The sequence below is a fragment of the Sinocyclocheilus grahami genome, unplaced genomic scaffold (genome assembly GCF_001515645.1).
Source record: "Sinocyclocheilus grahami isolate Dianchi unplaced genomic scaffold, SAMN03320097.WGS_v1.1 scaffold523.1, whole genome shotgun sequence".
In the NCBI taxonomy this organism is placed as follows: domain Eukaryota; kingdom Metazoa; phylum Chordata; class Actinopteri; order Cypriniformes; family Cyprinidae; genus Sinocyclocheilus; species Sinocyclocheilus grahami.
Genome location: NW_015505702.1, coordinates 887,910 through 911,848, shown reverse-complemented (window position 1 = coordinate 911,848; position 23,939 = coordinate 887,910). Strand labels below are relative to the sequence as shown.

The 23,939-nt window shown below is 36.8% G+C and overlaps 2 protein-coding genes and 1 non-coding gene across 4 annotated transcripts in view; 2 read left to right on the top strand and 1 right to left on the bottom strand.

Moving 5' to 3' along the window:
• The first annotated feature begins 177 nt into the window (after window positions 1-177).
• trnal-caa (transfer RNA leucine (anticodon CAA)) lies at window positions 178-290 on the top strand. The gene is made up of 2 exons: window positions 178-215; window positions 245-290. It is a non-coding gene; the product is annotated as a tRNA-Leu (tRNA).
• Window positions 291-1,340: 1,050 nt separating this feature from the next.
• esyt3 (extended synaptotagmin-like protein 3) lies at window positions 1,341-12,413 on the top strand. Of its 2 annotated transcripts, none has more exons than XM_016237766.1 (23): window positions 1,341-2,103; window positions 4,100-4,141; window positions 4,283-4,417; window positions 4,535-4,611; window positions 4,748-4,817; window positions 5,558-5,647; window positions 5,751-5,806; window positions 6,553-6,673; window positions 6,779-6,955; window positions 7,044-7,126; window positions 7,211-7,259; window positions 7,418-7,507; window positions 7,723-7,785; window positions 7,907-7,966; window positions 9,494-9,565; window positions 9,679-9,765; window positions 9,926-10,075; window positions 10,628-11,016; window positions 11,102-11,200; window positions 11,293-11,424; window positions 11,507-11,612; window positions 11,740-11,789; window positions 12,335-12,413. In XM_016237766.1, exons 1-23 carry the CDS (start codon window positions 1,786-1,788, stop codon window positions 12,372-12,374), a joined length of 2,556 nt encoding a protein of 851 aa, XP_016093252.1. In that variant the 5' UTR covers window positions 1,341-1,785; the 3' UTR covers window positions 12,375-12,413. The 2 variants fall into 2 exon arrangements, with proteins under 2 accessions (XP_016093252.1, XP_016093251.1); XM_016237765.1 differs by lacking the exon at window positions 1,341-2,103 and adding an exon at window positions 2,578-3,096.
• An 886-nt stretch (window positions 12,414-13,299) lies between these two features.
• Window positions 13,300-23,939, bottom strand: part of LOC107555066 (poly [ADP-ribose] polymerase 14-like) — a 16,762-nt gene continuing 6,122 nt past the window's right edge. Inside the window, exons 2-15 of the mRNA XM_016237764.1 lie at window positions 21,325-21,463; window positions 20,967-21,194; window positions 18,609-20,884; window positions 18,129-18,362; window positions 17,825-18,046; window positions 17,613-17,691; window positions 17,298-17,444; window positions 17,084-17,146; window positions 16,762-16,938; window positions 15,772-15,978; window positions 14,952-15,617; window positions 14,648-14,790; window positions 13,713-13,887; window positions 13,300-13,600 (exon numbers count right to left, since the gene is read on the bottom strand). Of these exons, the coding sequence (XP_016093250.1) occupies window positions 13,320-13,600; window positions 13,713-13,887; window positions 14,648-14,790; window positions 14,952-15,617; window positions 15,772-15,978; window positions 16,762-16,938; window positions 17,084-17,146; window positions 17,298-17,444; window positions 17,613-17,691; window positions 17,825-18,046; window positions 18,129-18,362; window positions 18,609-20,884; window positions 20,967-21,194; window positions 21,325-21,433 (5,007 nt within the window). The 5' untranslated portion in view covers window positions 21,434-21,463 and the 3' untranslated portion in view covers window positions 13,300-13,319. The remainder of the gene's footprint in view (window positions 13,601-13,712; window positions 13,888-14,647; window positions 14,791-14,951; window positions 15,618-15,771; window positions 15,979-16,761; window positions 16,939-17,083; window positions 17,147-17,297; window positions 17,445-17,612; window positions 17,692-17,824; window positions 18,047-18,128; window positions 18,363-18,608; window positions 20,885-20,966; window positions 21,195-21,324; window positions 21,464-23,939) is intronic.

Here is a 23,939-nt window from a genome sequence, read left to right as displayed (position 1 = left end):
AGCATATAACGTTACTGGCGTTTTATTTAGGAAAGTCGAGTGTAACTTACAACCTTAGTATTTTAAAAAATTCGCTCTGGCGCGCAAGTTTTAGTCGAGAACGCCCTTTCAGAAATCAATAATAATAACAGTTTTCATAAATATGGATAGCGACATATTTTCTAGTGTTTTTTAGTTGTCAGGATGGCCGAGTGGTCTAAGGCGCCAGACTCAAGGTTCAACCCTTCCCTGCTAAACACGGGTCTTCTGGTCTCCGAATGGAGGCGTGGGTTCGAATCCCACTTCTGACAAGTCTTTTTTTATGTTCATTAATGGTGGGTTTCTATTTCTTCATAAAATGTATTTGATTGTGGTTTAAACTGTACAATGTACCCAGGACAGGCAAGGTGAGGTTATAAAAATAATAGTGTAAAACAAAATGTTTTATAATGTAGAGGATCCGAATTTAGGTGTCAGGAATGACAGTAGGCTAATTTCGCTCTCATTGCACTGCTAATGTATTCCAATAAAATATAATTTTAGTGTTTTTAAATGGTTCTTTCTCCTCGCCAATTCTTTCATCAGTTTTAAGAGACATGCAGTCATGTTTGTGAATGTCTTAGATTTTAAATAGTGAGTAATAGTCAACAGTTACACAAATACAACTCAATTTCCAAGCCAGGTCAAGCTATTATCCGTAAGTTCATCAGTATGTAGCTACATAAAGCAGCTGATAAAAGTATACTCTTGTATTGGACTGCACTGGCTTTGAAACACCTTGAGATGGCGCAAGACAAAAAAAGGCAATTCAATTGGTACAAAATGCGGACATATCTTGAAAAATGAAAGTTCCATATAATAATAAAATAATAATAATAATGCATATTATGTTAAAACATTCCGCACGTCACGAAATAAATACCATGGTTTTAATTTACACTATTACCAAATAAACTTTTTTTTAAACGTGTTGTCTTAAATGTTTGGTCTGAGAAAAATGACAATATTTGTTTGCTATAAAGATTAAAAATCAGATTGTGCACATAGATATCAACATATTTGACGTTAAAAGGAAAACATTAAACTAGCTAAATAAAGAGACACTAAAAACCTTAAAGCTATTATAATCTATAATTTTAACAAATGCGTATTCTTCTTCTTGTTGTTTAAGCTAAATAAAGAGATAATAAAAAAGCTTAAAGCTATTATAATCTATAATTTTAACGAATGTTGATTATTTTTCTTCATGCTCTTCCAAGCACGTTTCTTTAAAATCACACAAAACTAAGTTCATCCAAGTGAAAAAAATCGCCCTGCAATAAATCTCGGCCACTCACTCTGCATCAGCCACTATTTAATGCTCGGCTACTTCCATGAACAGATCGCTTTCAATTTGCAATCATTTGGTTTCGAGGCAGATCCCGTCTGTCAACTAACTGCACTAATGTGCTATTTCTCACACATAGAAAAGGGTGGAATTTAGGCGTGTCTACTTCGAGGTTGGCAGGTAAAAACCCAATGGATGGGAAACACGGAAGTTCGCAAAAACTGCCAGCTCCTCCACAATCACAGTTGGTTTAATGGAGATGAATTAAACACGACGGGTCACAGGGGATGCTGAGAGCCTCACGGTAAACGTTTTGTTCACCCTTTCGATCTGATGGTTGGATTTGATTGCTCGGATAGCCTGGAAAACCAACCCCAGCACAAAGATCGACAGGCGATGCATCGTCTCTGATGTGAATTCAGACTTCTACTACGTATCTACTTCAACGTTTAAATCAATAACCAGGTTCCAGAGTCACAATGAGTGCTGCAGTCAGTGGGGGTCAAGAGCCCTCCATCTCTACTGGAAATCCAGGACTCAGTGCAAAGGATGTCAACCAGTTGGTCATGGAGTTCATGATGTTCATGATGAGAGCGATTGTCCTGTGCTATCCTGTATACCTGACCGGCTCGCTTGGACTCAGCATCAGCTGGATTCTCCTGAGCATGCTGATGTGGACCATGTGGAAAAACAACCGCAGGTGGAAAGATCAGAGGATCGACACAGCAATTGACTTTTTGGAAAACGAGAAGGACGTGATCAGCACTGAACTCAAAGCCATGAACATGCCAGCTTGGGTGGGCGGTCTTTTTTGGCATGTTTACTGACCTGGAATAATAAGTTCAATGAAGTGATCTGTGCAACATGTATTTTAAGTAGTTGCAAAGATAGTAGTAGGTTATGTTGCTGGGAAAACACTCTGCTGTACTTGATTATATAGATATTTAGTATCCAAACAATACTAGATGGTAATGAATTGTATGAGGTGTGGCTTCTCGTTGTATTGCTTTGGGAACATCACAAACAAAGGTGTCAGCTTGAGTTTCTTAATTAAAATACCCAGCCCTTCATACTTTAAAACAAGAACCTGACACACCCTTTAATGTGGTACTAAGGTTGAAAGACATATATAAAATGGATGATGTTGTTTATTGGAACTGCAAAGTAAAATTTTATAGTTTGTTGCTACAGTTCTCAATATTTTTATGTTTACAAACTCCAGTATAACCCTGAAGGGGTAGTTCTCCTAAAATAAAATAAAAAACGACGGGTCACAGGGGATGCTGAGAGCCTCACGGTAAACGTTTTGTTCACCCTTTCGATCTGATGGTTGGATTTGATTGCTCGGATAGCCTGGAAAACCAACCCCAGCACAAAGATCGACAGGCGATGCATCGTCTCTGATGTGAATTCAGACTTCTACTACGTATCTACTTCAACGTTTAAATCAATAACCAGGTTCCAGAGTCACAATGAGTGCTGCAGTCAGTGGGGGTCAAGAGCCCTCCATCTCTACTGGAAATCCAGGACTCAGTGCAAAGGATGTCAACCAGTTGGTCATGGAGTTCATGATGTTCATGATGAGAGCGATTGTCCTGTGCTATCCTGTATACCTGACCGGCTCGCTTGGACTCAGCATCAGCTGGATTCTCCTGAGCATGCTGATGTGGACCATGTGGAAAAACAACCGCAGGTGGAAAGATCAGAGGATCGACACAGCAATTGACTTTTTGGAAAACGAGAAGGACGTGATCAGCACTGAACTCAAAGCCATGAACATGCCAGCTTGGGTGGGCGGTCTTTTTTGGCATGTTTACTGACCTGGAATAATAAGTTCAATGAAGTGATCTGTGCAACATGTATTTTAAGTAGTTGCAAAGATAGTAGTAGGCTATGTTGCTGGGAAAACACTCTGCTGTACTTGATTATATAGATATTTAGTTTCCAAACAATACTAGATGGTAATGAATTGTATGAGGTGTGGCTTCTCGTTGTATTGCTTTGGGAACATCACAAACAAAGGTGTCAGCTTGAGTTTCTTAATTAAAATACCCAGCCCTTCATACTTTAAAACAAGAACCTGACACACCCTTTAATGTGGTACTAAGGTTGAAAGACATATATAAAATGGATGATGTTGTTTATTGGAACTGCAAAGTAAAATTTTATAGTTTGTTGCTACAGTTCTCAATATTTTTATGTTTACAAACTCCAGTATAACCCTGAAGGGGTAGTTCTCCTAAAATAAAATAAAAAGCCATCATTTACTCACCTTTATGTCATTCCAAACCAGTATGACGATCTTTCTTCTGGGAAACCGAGGAGATGTGCTGCCTTTAGATAATGGAAGAATGCTAGAGACAGCATATTTTAATTTTAACCATTTTTATTTTGGTGTCAACTATCCCTTTAACCCTTTGTGACAAAAATAGTCATGCTGTTTCAGGTTGTCAGTTTGCTTGTTGTCTTCTATGTAAAATATCTGGGTGATATCACATATCTTCACAGTTGATTTAGATATTATAGATTACAGGCCACAGATATCATAACACCATAAAATAAAATAAAAAAAATGCCACTTGAACCCTCTTAACTTTTTAGGGATTTTTCTAATTCATAGTTCACAGAAAGCTGAAAGGAAAACAGAATTATATGGAATTTGATATGCTGAAAATTATATTTAAGCAAGTTGCAAGCAAGTGTTTTTGATTTCTAGACAAGTGAACCTTAATTTTGTGGTGAAATATTCATTATTTGTCTCTGTTCCTTATTTCTTTATTTTGTCCCCGATAGATTCACTTTGCAGATGTTGAGAAGGCTGCTTGGATCAACAAGGTAAGATTTCTCAAATGTTGATTTGCACCTGTCATAATGCTGGCAAATCTCATAAATTTGTCTGGCTGTGGAAGTTTAAATTGTACTATTTCAGTATTTTTGCTGCTAATGCATGTCTATAATAAATGTGCTTGTTTGTAGATTCTTCAGCAAGCATGGCCGTTCTTTGGCATGTACATGGAAAAGCTTCTCATTGAAAACATTCAGCCATCTGTAAGATCGTCCAGCCCCCATCTGAAGACCTTCACCTTTACTAAAGTTCACATGGGACAGAAGGTATGATTTCGTAATCTGAGGCTCGGCGCCCTTAACTGCCAATAGGCCGTAGTAGCCCACTATTATAAATATTTCAACAGTCAAATAAGAGCTTACAATTGTGTATTTGCATTTCAGGCTCCAACTATTACAGGGGTACGGGTGTACACGCATGAGCTGGAAACAAGAGAGGTCATCCTTGACTTCAACATTACGTGAGCTGTGACACAGAACTTAATTTTGACACCAGATGATCTTGCTAACCCATATATGACTGATATAGTGTGTGGTTTTGCTACCATATATGTTCCTGAAATGTTTTAAGGCTCTCTTTCCTTTCATCTCCTGTAGTTATGAAGCTGATGTAGACATTGATGCAGATGTTAAACCAGCCATCAAAGTTGGAGTCAAAGGCCTTCAGGTTAGTGAAGGAATAACTGAATTTAATGACAATAGATGGTATTTTCTTCAATTGATATTTAAGAGTTGCCTTTAATGTCAGGCATGGTCACGTTTGTGATATTCACAATACCGTTTAAAAGTTTGGGGTTGTGAGAAGTCTTTAAAGACTTATGCTCGCCACAGCTGTATTCATTTGCTTAAATATACAATAAAAGTAGTAATAATGTGAAATACGGTATTATTGCAATTTAAAATAACTGTTTTCTCTTTAACTATTTTAAAATTTAATTTATTTCTGTGATGGCAAAGATGAATTTTCAGCAGATATTACTCTAGTTTTCAGTGTCACGTTGTCCTTCAGAAATCTTTGTTGGTTTGGTGCTAAAAAAACATTTCTTATTATTTTCAATGTTTTTTAAAAAAAAGTTGTCTTGCTTGATTCTTTTGGAAACTGCTACTATTTTTTTGAATTATTTGATGAACAGAATGTTCAAAAGAACAGCATTTATTTAAAATATAAATTTTTTGTAACATTATAAATGTCTTTACTGTCACTTTAATCAGCATAATGCATTCCTGCTGAAAAAAAGTATTAATTTCATAATAAATCTGTCTGTCCCGTCCCGTCCCGTCCCGTCCCGACCCGACCCGACCCGACCCGACCCTTACTGAGTCTCCACAGCACAGCAAAGTGAATGTATAAAACGTTAATGAATATGAAAGCAACTAAGAACTATGAATGTGTTTGTTTTCTTTCAGCTTCAGGGAATGCTACGAGTAATTCTCGAGCCTCTGATTGGCCAGGCACCTCTTGTAGGTGGAGTCACCATGTTCTTCATTCGTCGTCCCGTGAGTATGGACATTACATGCAACTGGCTAGTTTAAAATAAAAAATAACAAAAGTGTCATGAGTTCATTAGCAAAACATGAACATTTTAAATTTAATTTCCAGGCTCTGCAAGTCAATTGGACTGGAATGACCAACCTTTTGGATGGTCCAGGACTAAGGTATGTTCATTGATTTTAATTATTTTGATTGTCACTTAATAAACGGTTGAAAGGTCCATGCACATTTGTTGTATTTTTTATTTTTTTTTGTAGTTTACAGTTCTCAATACACATGTATTGAAGTGTTTTTTTTATCACATTATTTAATAACTTAAGCACTTTGGTCTGTTGTGTGTTTACTTTGTGTTATCCAGCAGTCAACCTTGTAATCAGCATGAGCAACTCAGTCATGTTAAAGCTGGATGGGCTAAACAAAATGGAGAAACCAAACAGCTAGCTAGCTAGCCACCCTTGTTCAAAACTGCTTGAGGACATGGAATGTTGTCATACAAGTTTACATATAAACAAATGTGTATAACGTGAAAGCCTCCAGTACAGGGAGGGATAAATAGTACAGGATTATTGAAGATTAAAGATGTCCCTTTTCACTTAAGTTAGAAATAAAATGACTTAGTTTGTGTTCCTGACACAATGTTAAGTCTCTCTTTGTTCCTCATTTTCCATGAATATTATATATCTTATAACACATTAAATGGCTGTTAACTTACTAATCTCCATAATAATCAGCCATATAGTATATATCCTGTCACCCAGGACAGATTTTAGCTATAAAAATCTTTTAGTTACAAATTTTAGAAGCCATTTAGAAAACCAGGGATATTTGATTCCTTTACCATAATAAATTAAACAAACATGATACTTAGTGTTTCTTGGCATGCAAATCTAAATCTCTGTTTACTCTCTAGTCATCTGTCAGAATCAGCCATTGTGGATATCATCGCCTCTCTCATGGTTCTGCCCAATCGCATGTGCTTCCCTTTGATTGATCAGGTCAAGGTTGATCAAATGAAGTTTCCTCTTCCTCGAGTAAGACTTGGAATAATTGGTTCCCACTGCCAAAATCAGCCAAAAAACTTTTTGTATGCTTGTTTTCAAAATGCAGAATAAGTTACATTATGTGAACATCTTTAGGGAGTTGTACGGGTCCATGTTTTGGAGGCCCGGGATCTTGTAGCCAAAGACACGTACATGATGGGCCTCGTAAAGGGCAAGTCAGATCCATATACTGTGCTGAGGGTCGGAAACCAGCAATTCAAAACAAAGACCATCAAAGAAACTTTGAATCCACGCTGGAAGGAAGTTTATGAGGTAATTTTAAGAAGTCCTCAATCTATCTGGATAAAGTCATTTCACATGTGAAATAGAGATCTCATGAATATCTGTTTTTTTAAAATAGTTTGTCATTCATGAAGCTCCTGGGCAAGAGTTGGAGGTGAAACTTTATGACGAAGACACAGATGCCGATGACTTTTTGGGCAGGTAATGAGGAGAATGCTAAGATCATGGTTGTTATTTTGCCCATTTTATGTGATTTTGTGTGAGATGTTGGATTGTCTGCCACAGGTTTAGTCTGGATTGTGGGGATGTGAAAAAAGACCGAGAGATAGATGAGGTGAGCTTTATAAAGATCAGAAATGTTGTGCCCCTTAACTTATAGTTGAACAAAGAATTTATTGGAATTTCTCTGTACATTGAAAAAGTGCTAAAATATACTATGATATAATATAAATATGTTGTAGTTGTTCACCAACTTCTGTCTTTGAATTTCAGTGGTTCACCCTGGAGGACATAGAGACTGGTCAGATACATATGAAATTGCAATGGTTTTCTTTGCACACAAACCCAGCACTACTGCAGGAGGTAAGCTTGTATTTCTTGCATTATAATAGTGTAGATGATTTAGATACTGTGCTAGATGGTTAAAAACCATCACCTGCTGTGATTTAAGTGCTGTATTTTCTAATAAAATGTGTGTTTTTTTCCCCCGATGTGAATGTTATATTAAACTGTACAAATTTAACTGGATGGAATGTAAAGGTGTTTTAATGCATTTTTTATGCAATTTTACTTTTCAGACCAGTGATGGGCTCGCTTGTGCCATGTTGGCAGTATACCTGGACAGTGCCTCTAATCTGCCTGTGAGTATACATGTACAACTAAAAGACTGTCAGCTTATCATAACACAACCACAGCATGTGAGAACAAGTGTTATTTTGTGATATATCTCCTTTCTTTCTTACCATTTTTCTGTGCCTTTAGAAAGACCACCGTGAATTTACCCATAATGAAAAGCATGGAAAACCACCCAAAGAAGCTCGGGTAAGAAATGGCTGCTATTGTCCTTGACCTTATGTGAGAAGAATGAAGCACATAATGAAGTCCCCCTCACTAGAAATCGTGGTTGGGGGTGGGTTAGTTCCCCCTAAGTAGAAATCTCGGTCCGGGGGCACCTAGATCGGACCGAAAGGGCACTTTAGCATCTGCGATTAAAGGGTCAGGGGCTCGTGACCCCCCCCGTGCACACCACTATAAACACCATAAAAATACCACATACAGTACCAAAAGTAGTCTTCTGATGCCATATGATAGGTTTGTGTGAGAAGCAATCTGAAATGTAAATAAATGTAGTCCTTTTACGGCAGTGAGTAAATGATGACTGATTTATAATTTTTGAGTGATTTATTTCTCGAAGCATTTCTGGAAAGTTTGTGTATTAGGCTTCCTCAAGGTGAAGGTTTTCTTTTGTAGAGTCAAAAAGCTAGATATCTACTGTAGGTATTTCACTCTTATTCCATCTCATGCGTTTGGAATGCAGCCTCCTGCCATCTCGCACTGAATATAGAACATTCCAGAGATTATATCATAGCGTTTCAGCTGTAAGCATGATAAAGTCAAGGCACAGGTTTTAGTTACTGCTTCTCTGTAATTGTAGCAACCTGTTCAACTGGTTTCTACCACTGGTTCAGCTATGATCACGTTAACCACATATACATCATGCAAATTAAAAGGTGAAACATTTCTTTTTCTTGGTCTTTTTCATAGTGTTGTAGTTTCATAATCATAATATCACCTCAGTGTCAGTTGATCACAGACAGTCTTCCCCATGATTGTGTAGCCCAGTGAACCAAACTGAGAGACCATTTTGAAGGCTCAGGAAACCTTTGCAGGTGTTTTGAGTTGATTAGCTGATTGGCATGTCACCATATTCTAATGAATTGAGATAGTGAATTGGTGGGTTTTTGTTAAATGTGAGCCAAAATCATCACAATTAAAAGAACCAAAGACTTAAACTACTTCAGTCCGTGTGCATTGAATTTATTTAATACACGAGTTTCACAATTTGAGTTGAATTACTGAAATAAATGAACTTTTCCACGACATTCTAATTTATTGAGATGCACCTGTAGTGGAGTAATCTGCTGGTCAGGACATATAAATGAAAAACATTCCCTACACACATTCAGTCAGTCAAAATTAAAAGTTTTTTTTTTTTTCGCAACTGCCAGAAGGACTCTTGGCATAATGTGGTATTTGTTGCACCACTAGTTCTTTTTTGTCTCACTGGAGACGTTTTATGCTAATATGCATAATTGTTTAAATATATCACTGCCAATGATTGGTACCTGACATAAATGGAAATCTGTGCTAGATTTTTTGATGCTTTAGATTTTTTAATCCAGTAATCACAAACGAATGGAAAGGTCAAGAAAAAGTCATGGCAATTCATGGTCATGACCATGAAAAAATATGGGAGTTTAAAAATTTATTAAATTTTAAAAAAATTATCAAAATGTGTCTGTGACCTTAATGGACTTTATTTCCATATGTGTCCATTTTAAATTGCAGCTTACCAGAAGAACTAATGATCCCAACTCATATGTGGAGTTTTCCATTGATCAGCAAAGTAAAAAAAGCAAGGTATGTAACTTCTTAGAATGTAATTCTAATGTTAATCCACTCTTTTCGAACTCAATGAATCAGAAATGTAAAAGCTGGAGTGTTTTCATCTGTGTTTGTATTTGTTCTGCCAGGTTGTGTTTGCCTCAAAAGACCCAACTTATGATGAATGCTTCACATTCTTTGTGCACAGTGTGAATAACCAAGTGTTGAATGTTGAGGTAAACCAGTCTTAAAACCATAACCCATTTTACAATATTAAAGAAGAATGAATTATTCTTGTTCTTCTATACAGAAGACTCAATAACTATAACAAACTCATAGTTTATAATATAATTAATAGAAAATGATGTCTCTCTTTCGTTTACCCTGTGGCCATAGGTAAAAGAACACGAGAAGAAATCCTCGCTGGGCAAACTCACTCTGCCATTGGTCCGGCTGCTCAATGTTTCTGACATGACCATGGACCAGCGCTTTCTGCTTGAGCGCTCCGGAGCCAACAGCCAGATCAAGATGAAAGCTGTTCTCAGGGTGAGTGAGTGAGTGAACTACAGCAGCTGTTTTATTTTCTTCAGCACCTGGATTTCACAAGCCCAGTAGTATATTTACATTTATTAACCTAGATTCATAAATGGTGTAAAAATTGTTGTTCAGTGTTAGTTCATAATGCCTAATGCATTAAAGGGTTAGTTCACCCAAAAATGAAAAATCTGTCATTAATTACTCAGTAATAATGTCAGAATTTTCAGTTTTGGGTGAACTAACCCTTTAACTAATTTGAACAAATCTAACCTTTTGTGAAGTGTCACAATTATATTTTTCCCCTACATTTTTAAAGTTCATAAGTGTTTATTTTGCTATCCTGCCATCTATAACCCAATCAGAACAGACCTGTGTCCTGAGTTTGAGTCACGGCCAACCAGTTTAGAACCACTGAGCTGAAGAACAGCAAAAAATGTTTATGTATATATTTAAGTGTTCTATTACATATCAAGACACAGATTACTATAATAATGACTATAATGTTGTAATATTTGCTGGGATAATGGTTAACAATGACATTATACCTGTCGTCTCAATTAGATTCTTACGTTGGAGAAACGGGAACCAAAGGTTGTCACTCCACCAGATCAGGCTCAGGAAAAAGTATTGTCTACCCAAATACACCCTGAGCCTCAAACTCCAGTTCCAGCTCAACCTGTACAGGGCATCCCGAAAGTGCCTGTTTCATCTGTCCCACTCTCCAGAACACAGACTGCTCCTGTCCCTATGCCATCTTCAGTCAGCTCCTATAATGAACTCCAAGCGGAGTATACTCCCTACCGACGAAGCACTTTCGTGAGCACAGAGCCGCTGCGTTCAACCCCCTCCACCCCCAGTCAAATGCGTCGCTACGATTCCCACAGCCTGTTGTCGGAGAACTCTATAGCTTCTTCTCGCTTCGATCTAACAGACAATGCTACTTATCCAGAGTAGGTACAATCTGGTGCTGCTTACAAATGTTGTGTCCTACAAAAAACTTCAGATTTAACAGATGAGTTTATATGTTCATTGAAGGGCCATCTTGAATCATCAGGGCAGCTTTGGACAGATCCAACTCACATTGCGTTATGCCACCTTAAGGAAACGGCTCATTGTGATTGTCAGCAGCTGCAAGTAAGTTGCTTATCCCTCTTTTTATTTAACTTGTAAACATTGTAACTATCACTGATCAAAGAATCATAAGAACTATGATTTATTCTACTTAGGGATCTGTTCTCCTGCAGCGAGAGGGGCTCTGATACTTACGTCCGCATGTATCTGCTGCCTGATCAGACGTGGAAGCACCGCAAGCGCACTTCAGTTAAAAAGAAGACCGTGAACCCTGTCTTCAATGAGACGTTAGAGCATATTTTCACCTCTTGAAAACCAAGTATTTTCATCTTTTGTTTCAAAGATTTCTAACGCAACTCTTCATCTCAGATTTGAGTTTGCTGTTTCAATGGAGGAAGCAAGAACAAGAAAGTTGGATGTTGCCGTCAAAAACAATAAAATGCTTCACAAAAGAGAGCGCAAGGAGATTGGAATGGTAAGTAGATAAAGAACATGGATTGACATGGATATATGAAGAAAAAACATATCAACAACTTTTTCTAATATTCGGGACATTTCCTGACTGTCACTTTAAAAAAAATCATTTTATGCTTTTTCAAAAGGTTTTGATCGATATGTCTGAAATGGATCTCATCAAGGGTTTCACAGAAATGTAAGTACTGCAAATGTGGTCAGCTAAGATTTTTTTGTGGCTTTTAGAGTGCAACAGTTGGATTCCAGAAGTAAAACCTTCCTTTTCTCCATAGGGAAATAGATTTTTAATGACAACTTATAAAGCTTTAAAGACCGTTGTGAGCTCAGAGGTTGTTTATTGATGGGATATGCTTTTGTTGAAACCATCTGTTTGCATTATTTCGACATTATAACCGCACAATTTATGGTGAAAAACTAAATGACCAAAGATGCTGTGAAAAAAATTCCACCAGCACTAAAAGAGCTTGCAGGGAATGCCCACTCCCATGAAACACAGGGAATGTTGGCTGGTTGGTTTGGTTCATGGCTTATAATGCTTTAATTAATACTTTTTAAAAATCCTTATGGGAGAAATGAATAGAAAAAATAATTCTGAAACCCACGCCACTGAAAAAGTGGGCATGCACTAATGTACTCTGTTGTGCAGCTGAATCTTTAATTTATAAGGTTTAAGTGTGCAGATGGTGTATGTTTATGTGTAACTTTTTCTCTGTAATTAAACAGGTATGAACTCACTCTCCCTGGGCTAAAGAAGACAAATTAGGAGAACACAAAATAACTGAGCAAATGTATTATTTTTGCTCATAATTTTATTTTTACCTGCTGAAAGCTACTTGGATGAGACAGACTAAGCACTTTGACACTGACTTGGTGATTTGAATACATAATTCCTAAATCAACACAATATTTCCCCCATCATTATTTTGTCTCATTGCTGATATTGACGACATGCCATACTGTCAGTTTTTACATTCATTTTCACTGAAATAATTTTTTTTGGTGAGTCTGTGTTACAGTAATTCTTGACATGACAGAAGGTTATCTGGCTTTCAATATTTCTCAATCTTTCTGTCCAAGTATATATAAGATTTGGAGTTTTTCATTATAAATATTAGTAGGAAGACAAGTATATAGACAAATATGATTTTAAAACTTAAAACACAAAGTATTATTTTTGGTTGTTATATTGGAATTCAAGATTCCCAAGATCTAGTTTTCCAATAATATATCTTTAATATGTCTACTTTCTGGACAAATCAGAAATTTAACTGTATTGATTTATTTTTATATTCATAACTAAGATGTGGAATAGCAAACATACTTGATTGTGCCTATAAACGTTTTTGAATGCCAAAAGTATCAGTTGTATGTTGTGTAAGGGTGTAAGAATTTACAATAAAAGAATTTGAAGTTTTGAAGATCTTTATTTGCAGAGCAGTTTGTTTACATTGCCTGAGGATTGTGTTGTTTGTGCATATCTAGTGAAAATATCACCAGGATTAACTATTTTGTAAACTTTACAGTAGAAACAACAGAAAATGATTTCATAAGGCACTTGCAGTTTTCGTAATTAAAGCCCTTTCAAAATGTAATGATTCAATAAGGCATTATGGGTAGGCTACTATAGTTTCATTAAAAAACCTTCTTGATTTTATCGAATGTGATCCAATCTTCGGCCTCACTGTGTAAAATGATTGATCTTCAGTGACTAAGTGAAAGTGATTAAATATTCAGGATAAGCATTATCATCTCGGAATACCACAAAAATGGTAGGCGCATTAGGGTTGTCCACAACCGTGTCGTACTGGTCAAAGTTGGCATTTTTTGCAGGTGGCACAAACATCGTTGAATTTCCTGTAATATAATCGCCCGTAAGGACTCTGCAGAGGTACATGTGCTTATGTCCCTGAGCATTAGGCACTGAGTATGTGTTATTAGAAGAGTATCTTGCATTGAGTGCAAAGTAAGTGCCTTTTCCATATGCTGTAGCTGTAACAAGAAACATTAAGAGATCAACAACACATAAATCTAACACTTCAAATCAAGTATAATGATGGAATGTGAAGTTTGAATATTTAAGTGATTGTAGAAAATGCTTTACCATTTTTTCCTGCATAGCTGCGATTAAAGCCACTCTTTTCGATGTGACTGATAGTCTGCTCACTGGTTCCATGAAAGAGTCTTTTCTCATTCTTTTGATGACCATTCTTTTTTTCCATGACACTTTTGTTATTCTGGTAGTTCCTCCACATGCCAGGATTCTGGATTCGTTCAATCTACAGAAAACAAATAACAATCCCATAATGGATACAAGTATGAAACTGAGTTGTCTGTGATGTTGCCATGTGTTTATTTTGTGGCCGTTTACAATGTATTGCACTGCATGTCTAATTAAAAAATTAGATCCACTTACAATCACCCTAAAAATTATATCTATAACCATGGGTTGAAATCCTCTAAAATTGAATGAACTGTTCGGAAAACACTAAAAATAATATTTTAGGAGAGAAAGGCATTTTAGTTAGCAATGTTCAATTCTGTATGTTAAAGGGTTAGTTCACCCAAAAATGAAAATTACACTGTGTTTTACTTACGCTCGAAGCATCCTAGGTGTATATGACTTTCTTCTTTCAGACGAATCCAGTCGGAGTTATATTAAAATTTGTCCTGGCTATTCCAAGCTCTATCATTGTAGTCAGCTATATATATATACTGCTGTTCAAAAGTTTGGGATCAGTAAGATTTTTTTATATTTTTTAAAGAATTTTCTTATGCTCATCAAGTCTGCATTTATTTGATCAAAAATACAGAAAAAAGTTTAATATTTTGAAATTATACTGCAATTTAAAATAAAGTTTTTTATGTTAATATAGTTTAAAATATAATTTAATCCCGTGATGCAAAGCTGAATTGTCACGATCCTTTATTAAATCATTCTAATATGCTGATTTAGTTAGCAATGTTCAGTCCTGTAGACTATCTAATAATTAATTAATAAATACTATACAATACCATACAATAAAATGACACGCATACCTTCAAGACTTTGTTGCTAGGACAAGTGGCCTGGAAGAGGCCATTTACCTCTATGTATTCTGTGCTGGTTGGTTGCAAATTAAACTTTCTGCACAACTCGTTATGTGCCATTCCATCCCAGTACTGTGGAATATCTTCAGTAGCTAATGGAGAAAAGCATCTAGTTATTTAATATGATGGTCAAATCTACACCATTAGTTCCAGTGCAGTATAATAATTTATACATTCATTAATTTTAATTAATAATTTTTATATATTTATTGTTTTGGTTTTCTTATTGATAAATTATACTACATTTACATACCTTTCAGTTTGTCAATGCGTCTGATTTTCATCTGGTTTCCACCAGTGGTGCACACTGCTGGACCCTCAGGCAGTGTGACCTGGTAAGTTTGGCCTTGGAAGGAAATTCTGATGCCTGCAGCTTGTTTACCAAGGGCCTTTTCCAACTCAAAATTTGTACGTTGATCAAAATTCCTAAATTGCCCACCTTGTTCATACTGCCAATCAACAAGCTCACTTGTGTAATCCATTTCTTTTTGCAGTGTCTCTTTCTCTTTGGCTGCTTTGAGCATGTCTTGGATTTCCTGAATGGCTTTTAGAACATCTCGGCTGAGACCTTGTATTATCAGTGTGGCCTTTCCTGGGGTTTCTTCTGAACCTTTATTCGCTTTGTATTCCAGCCTTATAGTCACATCTATAGTGCTTTGCAGGTCCTGGATTCGCTGTTGGTCTTTATCTGATAAGGTAAGTATCGCTGTGTCTGTGATGGCCTCGAACACTTGTTCCTGATCGATCATACCCTCTAAGAAACGCTTTGTTTCGGCCACATCTGCTTGTGATGGTCCACAGATAGAAAAAAATACTGGATCTACTTGCATGCCTTCAATGACAAAGTCTTTGCCACCATGTTGTTTTATTTCTTTCTCCCAAGATCCAGTGAAGAAGGATTTAACATTAGCGGCATATGCTGTGTAATAAATTAAATTGGAATGGAGAAAGTCAGTTTTATATCTTTGTTGTGAATGACCTCATGAGAATGTATTCCTGAACTATTCTGTTTTGTTCATTAATGTTTTAAAGGGTACTCATGTTCTATAAATGTAGGTGGAATGTCATCATACCTTTGATCTTTGACCAGGTACTCTGCTCTTGTTTAGGAGGTCCAGTTTCTTGATTCTGCATGCTTTTGTGGAATTCAGGGAGCATTTGGGCCTGGAACACAACCAATCTGATCAGCTTGAGAGTGGACTGGGGAATTTTTCTTATCATGTCCAGTATACCATCCAACATGCAGTCTGCTACTTGACCCGGAGACAACCCTGCTTTTCCTAAGAAAAAGAAAGTCACATGACTAAAATCCATGTTCATGTTTACAGTGAAAGTTTTGAATTGACAATATAAAGATAATGTTTCAGTTAGGGCTGCCAAAATTAATGTAAAGTACAAAAAATAATGACTAAAAAGAAAAAATGTATATAATGTACATTACATTATAATAACCACTTATTTATTTATAATGCTAATCCACAATTTGAGATGATGCACTTTTTTATTTTGTACTGACCTAAATAAAATATTTCACATAAAAGATGATTACATGTAGTCCACAAGAGAAAATAATAGTTGACTTTATAAAAATGACCCCATTCAAAAGTTTATATACACTTGGTTCTTAATACTGTGTTGTTACCTGGATCCACAGCTGTTTTTATTTATTTTATTTTATTGTGATAGTTGTTCATGAGTCCCTTGTTTGTCCTGAACAGTTAAACTGCCCACTGTTCAACAGAAAAATCCTTCAGGTCCCACAAATTCTTTGGTTTTCCAGCATTTTTGTGTATTTGAACCCTTTCCAACAATGACTGTATGATTTTGAGATCCATCTTTTCACACTGAGGACAACTGAGGGACTCATGTGCAACTATTACAGAAGGCTCAAATACTCACTGATGCTCCAGAAGAAAAAACAAATGAACAAAAAAAACTAACATTACTACAAATTGCATTCATATATTTTCTCTTCATATGTAAGGACAGTCTTTTTTAATATAAAGATTGACAACACTATCCCGTTTCTTTCTTTCTTTTTTGTCTTGTTGAGTTGTTCTCACCTGTACCAATAGCTGGGAATGCAATGGAGGTTAACTTTTCCTTGGCACACATTTCCAGTGCCTTTTTAACATGGCTTTGGATCATACCAGCATTGCTTTGTGCTGAAATGTGGATGATCTTTTTACACTGTAAATTCCCTGCTTGAGTCATTATGAGTCCACTTGTAGCCTGGGCCCCTGGCAACACACATGAACTAGAATTATAAGACATGTGCTAAAGTTTTAGAGCGTGTGAAAAGATTATTAAATGATTAATTAATATTTCATTCTTTTTTCATTCTTATTAAATATTTTAGTCAAGGAATGAAAACATGCTTCTCACCGAGTTGCTGGCACTCAGCTTCTACATTTGGACCTGCCTTATCCAAAATAGCCTTTGAGACACCTTAACCATTTGAGATAAAATGAGTTTATTTTCTCTGTTTCAACTCATATTATTCCTATCTTACAAAATGAAGCAGCAAGCAATTCTAGGCAAAGTCATGAGTACAAAAAGCATTAACAGTCTTCTACTAATTCAGAATTAGTAACTTTACCTGCTTTCAGTGTAAACTCTTTATTGCTGGAATTGACAATGACATCAGTTTTCTCTAAAGTAATATCACCATTCAGGACCTGAAGTGTTACTCCTCCCACAGTAGTCTCGTGAATCCCAGATTTTGTTATGACCTTTGAGAAGGGGCCTGTAATTTCATTGTAAAATACCACAGAACTAAATAAACATTAAGGAAATGTATCATAATCAGGGGGAACTGACTGACTTCATTCATCCACTAAAAACGACAGTGAGATCAGTTAGTTATAAGTGATTGCACAAATGGTTGGATAAGAAAAAGTGACGTTTTGGGCACCTGTGCTCTGCGGCTGTGTGGGGTTACTTGCTGAGGCAGACTGGCCCAAAAACCTTTTGCTAAACTCATCTGTGAATACCTGTTGTGGGTGACATATAGTATTAGTGAAGTGAAAATAACTCATTATTATTGTACCAAGTGTCAAAAATCTGCAGATGTGGAATTCCACATGGATCTAAAAAAAGACTGATATGACATCATACATCTTGTACCTGAATGGTTTGTGTATCTTTGGGGTGAAGAACAAATACCACTTCCTTCACATGCTTTGAACTTCTTTTACTGCTAAACTTGAAGGCTGAGTCCAGCATAGTGCAGACCACCAGTGGCTTTGGAAACCCCAGGTTTCCTGTGCCAATGGCAGAGAATAAAATGGAGCTCTGCTGACGTTGCTCTGCCAGACTCAAACACTTATCCATGATATCCTCCAGCACCTGCTCAAAGAGAATAAAAACATTTATATAAAACAGATTTTTTTTAACTACTAATCACCAAAAATCAATCAATGAGTATTACCTTCTGCTCATTTCCTTGTCCCTGATTCCAGTGTGGTACAACAGCATGGAACACCAGTTTGCTCTTCAGGTTTGCACCTGCTGTTTCAAAGACTGCTCCAATATTGGCAGAGCCTGTGACTTGCTGATTGAGCAGAACCTGAAGCTGAGGACCAGCTGCTTTGAGAAGGGCATTTGAAATAGCTCCCACGCTGAGATTTAGGTCACTGCTGAGAGTGTTCACAACGACGTCCATCTGCACAAAAAAGCAGATATTTACAGATGCATAGTCAGCTCAAATAATGTTCCGACATTCTACTTCAAAATGAACAAAAAAATGAAAAAGGCGGAGGGCCCTTTGAAACTTTTGGAGGAAAACGAACATAAATAAAACCCTCTCAAGTACATCCCTTCAAGAGCATTTTGGCATTTCAAATAGAAAATGAGCTTCAGCAAAAAGTAAGACACCAAATACAATTATGTGTAATAATACTGAACTCACTGTTGTGTCCTCAATGTTTCCTTTCATAAGGGTGATGGTTAAACCTTCTTTTGTCTGAAAACTTTGTGATGCTCCTTGAAAGAGTGTGGCAGTCTGGTGTTGGCTTGGAGAAGAACTTGCATGGTTTTGATTTTGCTGCTGGCTGCTTGAACTGCTTCCAGATGCCATGCTGTGGGTATGCGCACTGGCCCCATAAACCTTCTTCACTGCTGCTTCTAAAGCTTGAACTGTCTTATCATTATTGTCAACTAGGTGAATCTTGTTCAGTGTATTGTCCTCTTCAACAAAATCACAGAACTCTTTTATAGCTTTCACAATGGTGTCTGCACAAAAGTCCAGTGGGAAACCACCACCAGCTACACCAGAGCCAATGGCTGGGATTGCCAAAGACTGGAAGCTTTCTTGATCTGCCAAATTCAGACTCTTTTTCACAGTTTTTTTCAAGAGCTTTTCAGACTCCTGAGGTTTGTTAATATTATAATTAGGTCCTATTGCTAAGATGACATGTTTGCATCGCAGCCGCCCTCCTGCATCGAGGAGAACAGCATCACCTGTTGTCAACTTCCGTTTTTTGACAGTCTGGTTGCAGTCATTCTGAAGTTTAGGACCAGCAGCATCTGAGAGGACCTTGACTAAACCTCCATCCAGTAGGAGGTTCTCTTTGCATCCACCGACCACTGCATCCACTTGAAACGAGCACATGTCAGCTTTGTTTACTGTAATCTCCATTCCTTCATGTGTTTTATAATGATAAACAGGTTTTATTATCAGTGATTGAACTGTGTCATGTGGGTGGTCATACTCATCTAGTAACTGAACCAAACAATTCATATTTGTCTGGACATATGTAACACACATTAACTCTTTCTCCTTGAAAAACTTCTTTGCCCCTGGTTTAACTATTTTCATGGTGCAGTTATGCACAGATCTAAGCAAGTCCTCAAACAGAAGCACACACTTAGAGACATGAAGCCTTGAGCCACTGATCACAATGTCTTCACCTTTGAAGTTTACATTCACATTACCTTTCACCTCTTCAAACCAATCCTGCTTTTTATGATTCTTTATGTATGTGACAACAGTCTTGTGAGACTTCAGAGTTTTCTCAAATTGAGAGTTTTCCTGAACAAAGTTATGTAACTCTTGTTCAACATCGGTAATGGAATCTACAAAGCCAGAAACCACCACCTGGTTGACAGTTGTCTGTACTGTGACATTTGTGACAGTGTTTTTTATGTGAGAGACTAGGTCATGCCAGTCTGATCTTCCTAGAACACTGGGATCTTCTACACTGAAGTTTAGATGACTCAGATCTGTCTGCAATTGCTTCTCACCAACACTCAAGGCATTGTCTGTTTTCCCAACAAGCAAAACTCTCTTTCCATCAGCTTCTAATGCCACATTGATTCCTTTGTTTAAAAACAAATTGTTGGTCATTTCCTCTACATCCTTGGTGAGCAGAAAATCTAAAACAGATTGGTGGAGCTCAATTGGTTTATGAATCAAATTAAGAACAGCCTGCAGTATCTTATTCTTTGTTTCCAGCACCTCATGTTTCAGACCGTAAAAAGTTAACTTTCGGCTGTGCACATGGTATGTGATGTTAATTTCTGGAAATTTGTCACAAATTTGCTGCTCCAAACCATCACGGAGAACGAGATTGTAAATGGATGGAGTCATACTGGTTTCACCCGTCTCACTGCCCTTCTCCCTTTGGATTCTTTGGGTGACTCTCTCAACAGTTTCTGTCAGAATTCCCTCAATCCTGTTCATATCTTCTTTCAGGCCGGCTACAGTTATTGTTCCTTCATCCACATTGGGAACCAGTGTGACAGCCTCTCCCACTACTTCTTTTTGGATTTCAGTTTGTATCTCTGTCCACGCATCCTTCTGAATGCAGAACTCAGTGGATTTAAACTCAGATGTTAATGATAAAAACACAGAGAGGGCATTTTCTCTCCATGTCTGAATGAGTTTTCTTGTCTGCACACCATTGTTAAGTAGGGATTGAGAAGGACTGATCTTCACTGCTGAGGACTGAAAATCCATCTCACAAAAATGACTGGAGATAGCTTGCTTGATATAATCCATAGATTTTTTGTTTTCCTTTAAGTGGTGCCATACAGCTCTATCAATCTTCTCAATAAATGCCTCTGGAAGTCTCAGGGGGGGTCTGTCTTTACCATATAGAGCTGTTTGTAGTGTTTCATAGTACGGCAGTACTCTGAAAGGCTGCTTTTTAAGCTGATGTTGCTCTTTGAGGACTCTTTGCACATCTGAAAAAGCATACATTGTTTAGTTTATGCATTTGTCAAAATGAAATTCAACTAATAAATCAAATGTTACTACTTCATGTACCTTCAAGATTTGTAAAAGTTATTATTGCTGACTGATCTATTTCAAATGTTACCCCATCATCCTCTACTTCTCCAAATTTGTCAAAATACAGCATGACTAAGTCAGAGTTTGAGTTTGGAGGTAAGCCTTCAGCTTTCACTTTTGAAGTCATCTCAAGCAATCGGACTTTCATGTTTTTCTTCTTAATTATTCCATTGCTTGGAGAGGATACAAAGAAATGTTCTGCATCTGTGGAATCAAATATAAGTAACAGGAAATAAGAGCACGGTGACCACCACTAAGACCTTAGTAAAAGGCTAGAATTTTGCATGCACATCTGAAGAGTACATTGTGTTGTGGGATACAACCCATGACTTACACTTGCTATTGGAAAATGCCACTACAGCACAGTTACTCTCTGGTATTATTTCGATGTTGAAGTCTTTTGACTCAGCAGAAGATCCTTTCAGGATATTTTCCACCAGCATTGTCAGAAACTCTTGACCACTGTTTTGAATGTTTTCAATTACAGCTGATCTAGGGGTTGTATCTTCTTCCGTTTCCTCAAGTGGCTCAACCTTCTCCTCTTTTTCTTCTTCTCTCTGTGGTTCACCTGAATGTAAAAACACTAAAACGTTTTAACTATGCTGATACAAATATATGTAGAATTACTTCAATTTGAATTAATTTCAGGATTATCATTTAACACTTAACATGTAAACTTGGGTATCGTGTTTGTGGTAGGGTGTCATGCAAATGACCATACTAAAACCCAAAGTATACTTCAGTTTTGATGCAAAAGTTTGATGCAGATGCATACAGCTGAATGCACATCCTTTCAAAGTATACTCCATTTGATAGAGTGTGTGGATGCACAGCATTTAACACATGCAGTAGGAAATTTCATATTTGTCAAGTGTCTGTGCTATTTCTTTCCAGATGTTATGACCAATAAAAAATGTCTTTGTATTTGTTTAAACTGAGTTGTGGGTATCTTTTTACCCAGTCACACAAGCGCTCGTCAACGCAGGTGCCTATTGTCATTCCACCTCCTGTTTAAAATAGTGGACTATAGTGGACTGGGAATAGTGGACTGGGTCAGTGTTAGTGCATTGTGGACAAACTAAATAAGTGCAAAAAGTATTCAAGGCATTTGCGAGGTGAGTGCGTACTATGCTGATGATGTAAAGATGATTTTTTTTCAAAGTATACATATAATTTACAAAGTATGCATACAAAGTATACATATCATCAATTCATTTTATTACACAACTAGAATACTTGATTCTGATCATCAATTTGTAATGGAGGCCAGCTGGTAAGAGCTGTGTGAGTAAACCTCACTCCACTGTTCTTAAGAGATGCACTAGCGACTGATGCTAGAGGCTGCAGTCTTTAGCGTCCTTGTCAGTGTGCTTGCCTCCCATCGCCATTTTAAATCCTGCTCGGTGATCAAACATTTACTAATATGTCAGAACCCCTCTGGTACAGTCGTCCATGGCAATATTGTATATCATCTGGGTAACTACCACTGGTGTCATGAACAAATGGGTTTAAATATTCATGAAATGTAGTCTTAAATGTAATTATGTAAATTAATGTGAATTCTAAATTAAATATTACTAATAATGTTAACTATTCAAAGCCATACATTGTAAAAAATAAACATTCCATGTTCTTATCTGCTCAGCATAGTGTAGTATAGCCTGCCTGCTTAATAAATCTAATATTGTCTTTGATCTTTTGATAAAAGCATGCAATTAATAAAAAAAAATCACATTTGTAATATTTACCCTGAAAAAGATCACTTGTTAATACAATAGCAATGCTAACACACTGGAACAGAAAACCATAGACTGTAAAAAAAATAAAATTAATAATAATAGATTGATGACACATCTCTACTCTCTTCCACCAGTATTTTCCTGCCATGAGGGCATACACATTTATGATGTAGCCTTGTGCACTTACTAGACCATCTTATTAGTTTTTAATGATGAGCAGGGCTCTTGCCTTGAACATTCATCAGTGCGATAAGAACTACGTAAAATGACAGAAACCATATTTGGGATAAAAATATTTTAAGTGTAACTTGATTTTTTTAGTTTGGCTCATGTCCCATTTGTTTACATGGAGAGGTTAAGGTTTATGAGCTGTACTGCAGCCAGCAACCTGGGGGTGATTGAAACATTTTGGCTTCACTTTTCAGGACTTGTGCGGCACTTGCAGAAAACTGAACTGACTTTTACTCAGTGATAGGTGACCTACTATCATGGCCTTGAAGTGTTACTAGGATTACAAAGGGCTATCCTAGGCGGACCCATTTGTTTATGACACCAGTGCTACTTTCGTGTAACTCATATCACGCTGAGGACCCCCTCCCCCCCAAGGATTTCCAAATGTTCCTGTTTTTTGGTGTCACTTTCATTAACACTGAAAAACAATGATTAAAAACCTAAAAAAGTGCCTAATATGTGGCCTGTTAACTATTTATATTATGGGGGACGGGTCAAGTAACACAAGCAAGCAATGCGCAAACTGTGCGCAAGAGTTATGCCGGTGAAAATAAAAAAACTGACAGAGCTTTCTAACGCTGCATTAACGACGCATATTCTCTGAGAGACAACGAGAGACGAAACTACTTCAACATATGGTGATAACGGCATATAACTGTCTTAAATTATTCCCTAATATTTCTCTTGTGGCCCATATCGTGAAAAACATGAGAAGAAACATATTTCGCGTTAAACAGGTTGTTTTTGAAAATCGGTGCACGAAAAAAAGCTGCTCTTAATTTTCATTGATGACTGCAGTGTTAATAATTTTAATTATAGGCCAATAATTCATTATATAAATTATCAGACTTGTTTAAAAAAACTTTTTTAAAACATTTTCAATGAGGAGTAAGCTAATAACTTGTGTTGCGGGGCAATAATTTCATGTAATTTAATAATAAAAGTAACCTAATAATAATAATAGGCCTAATAATAATAA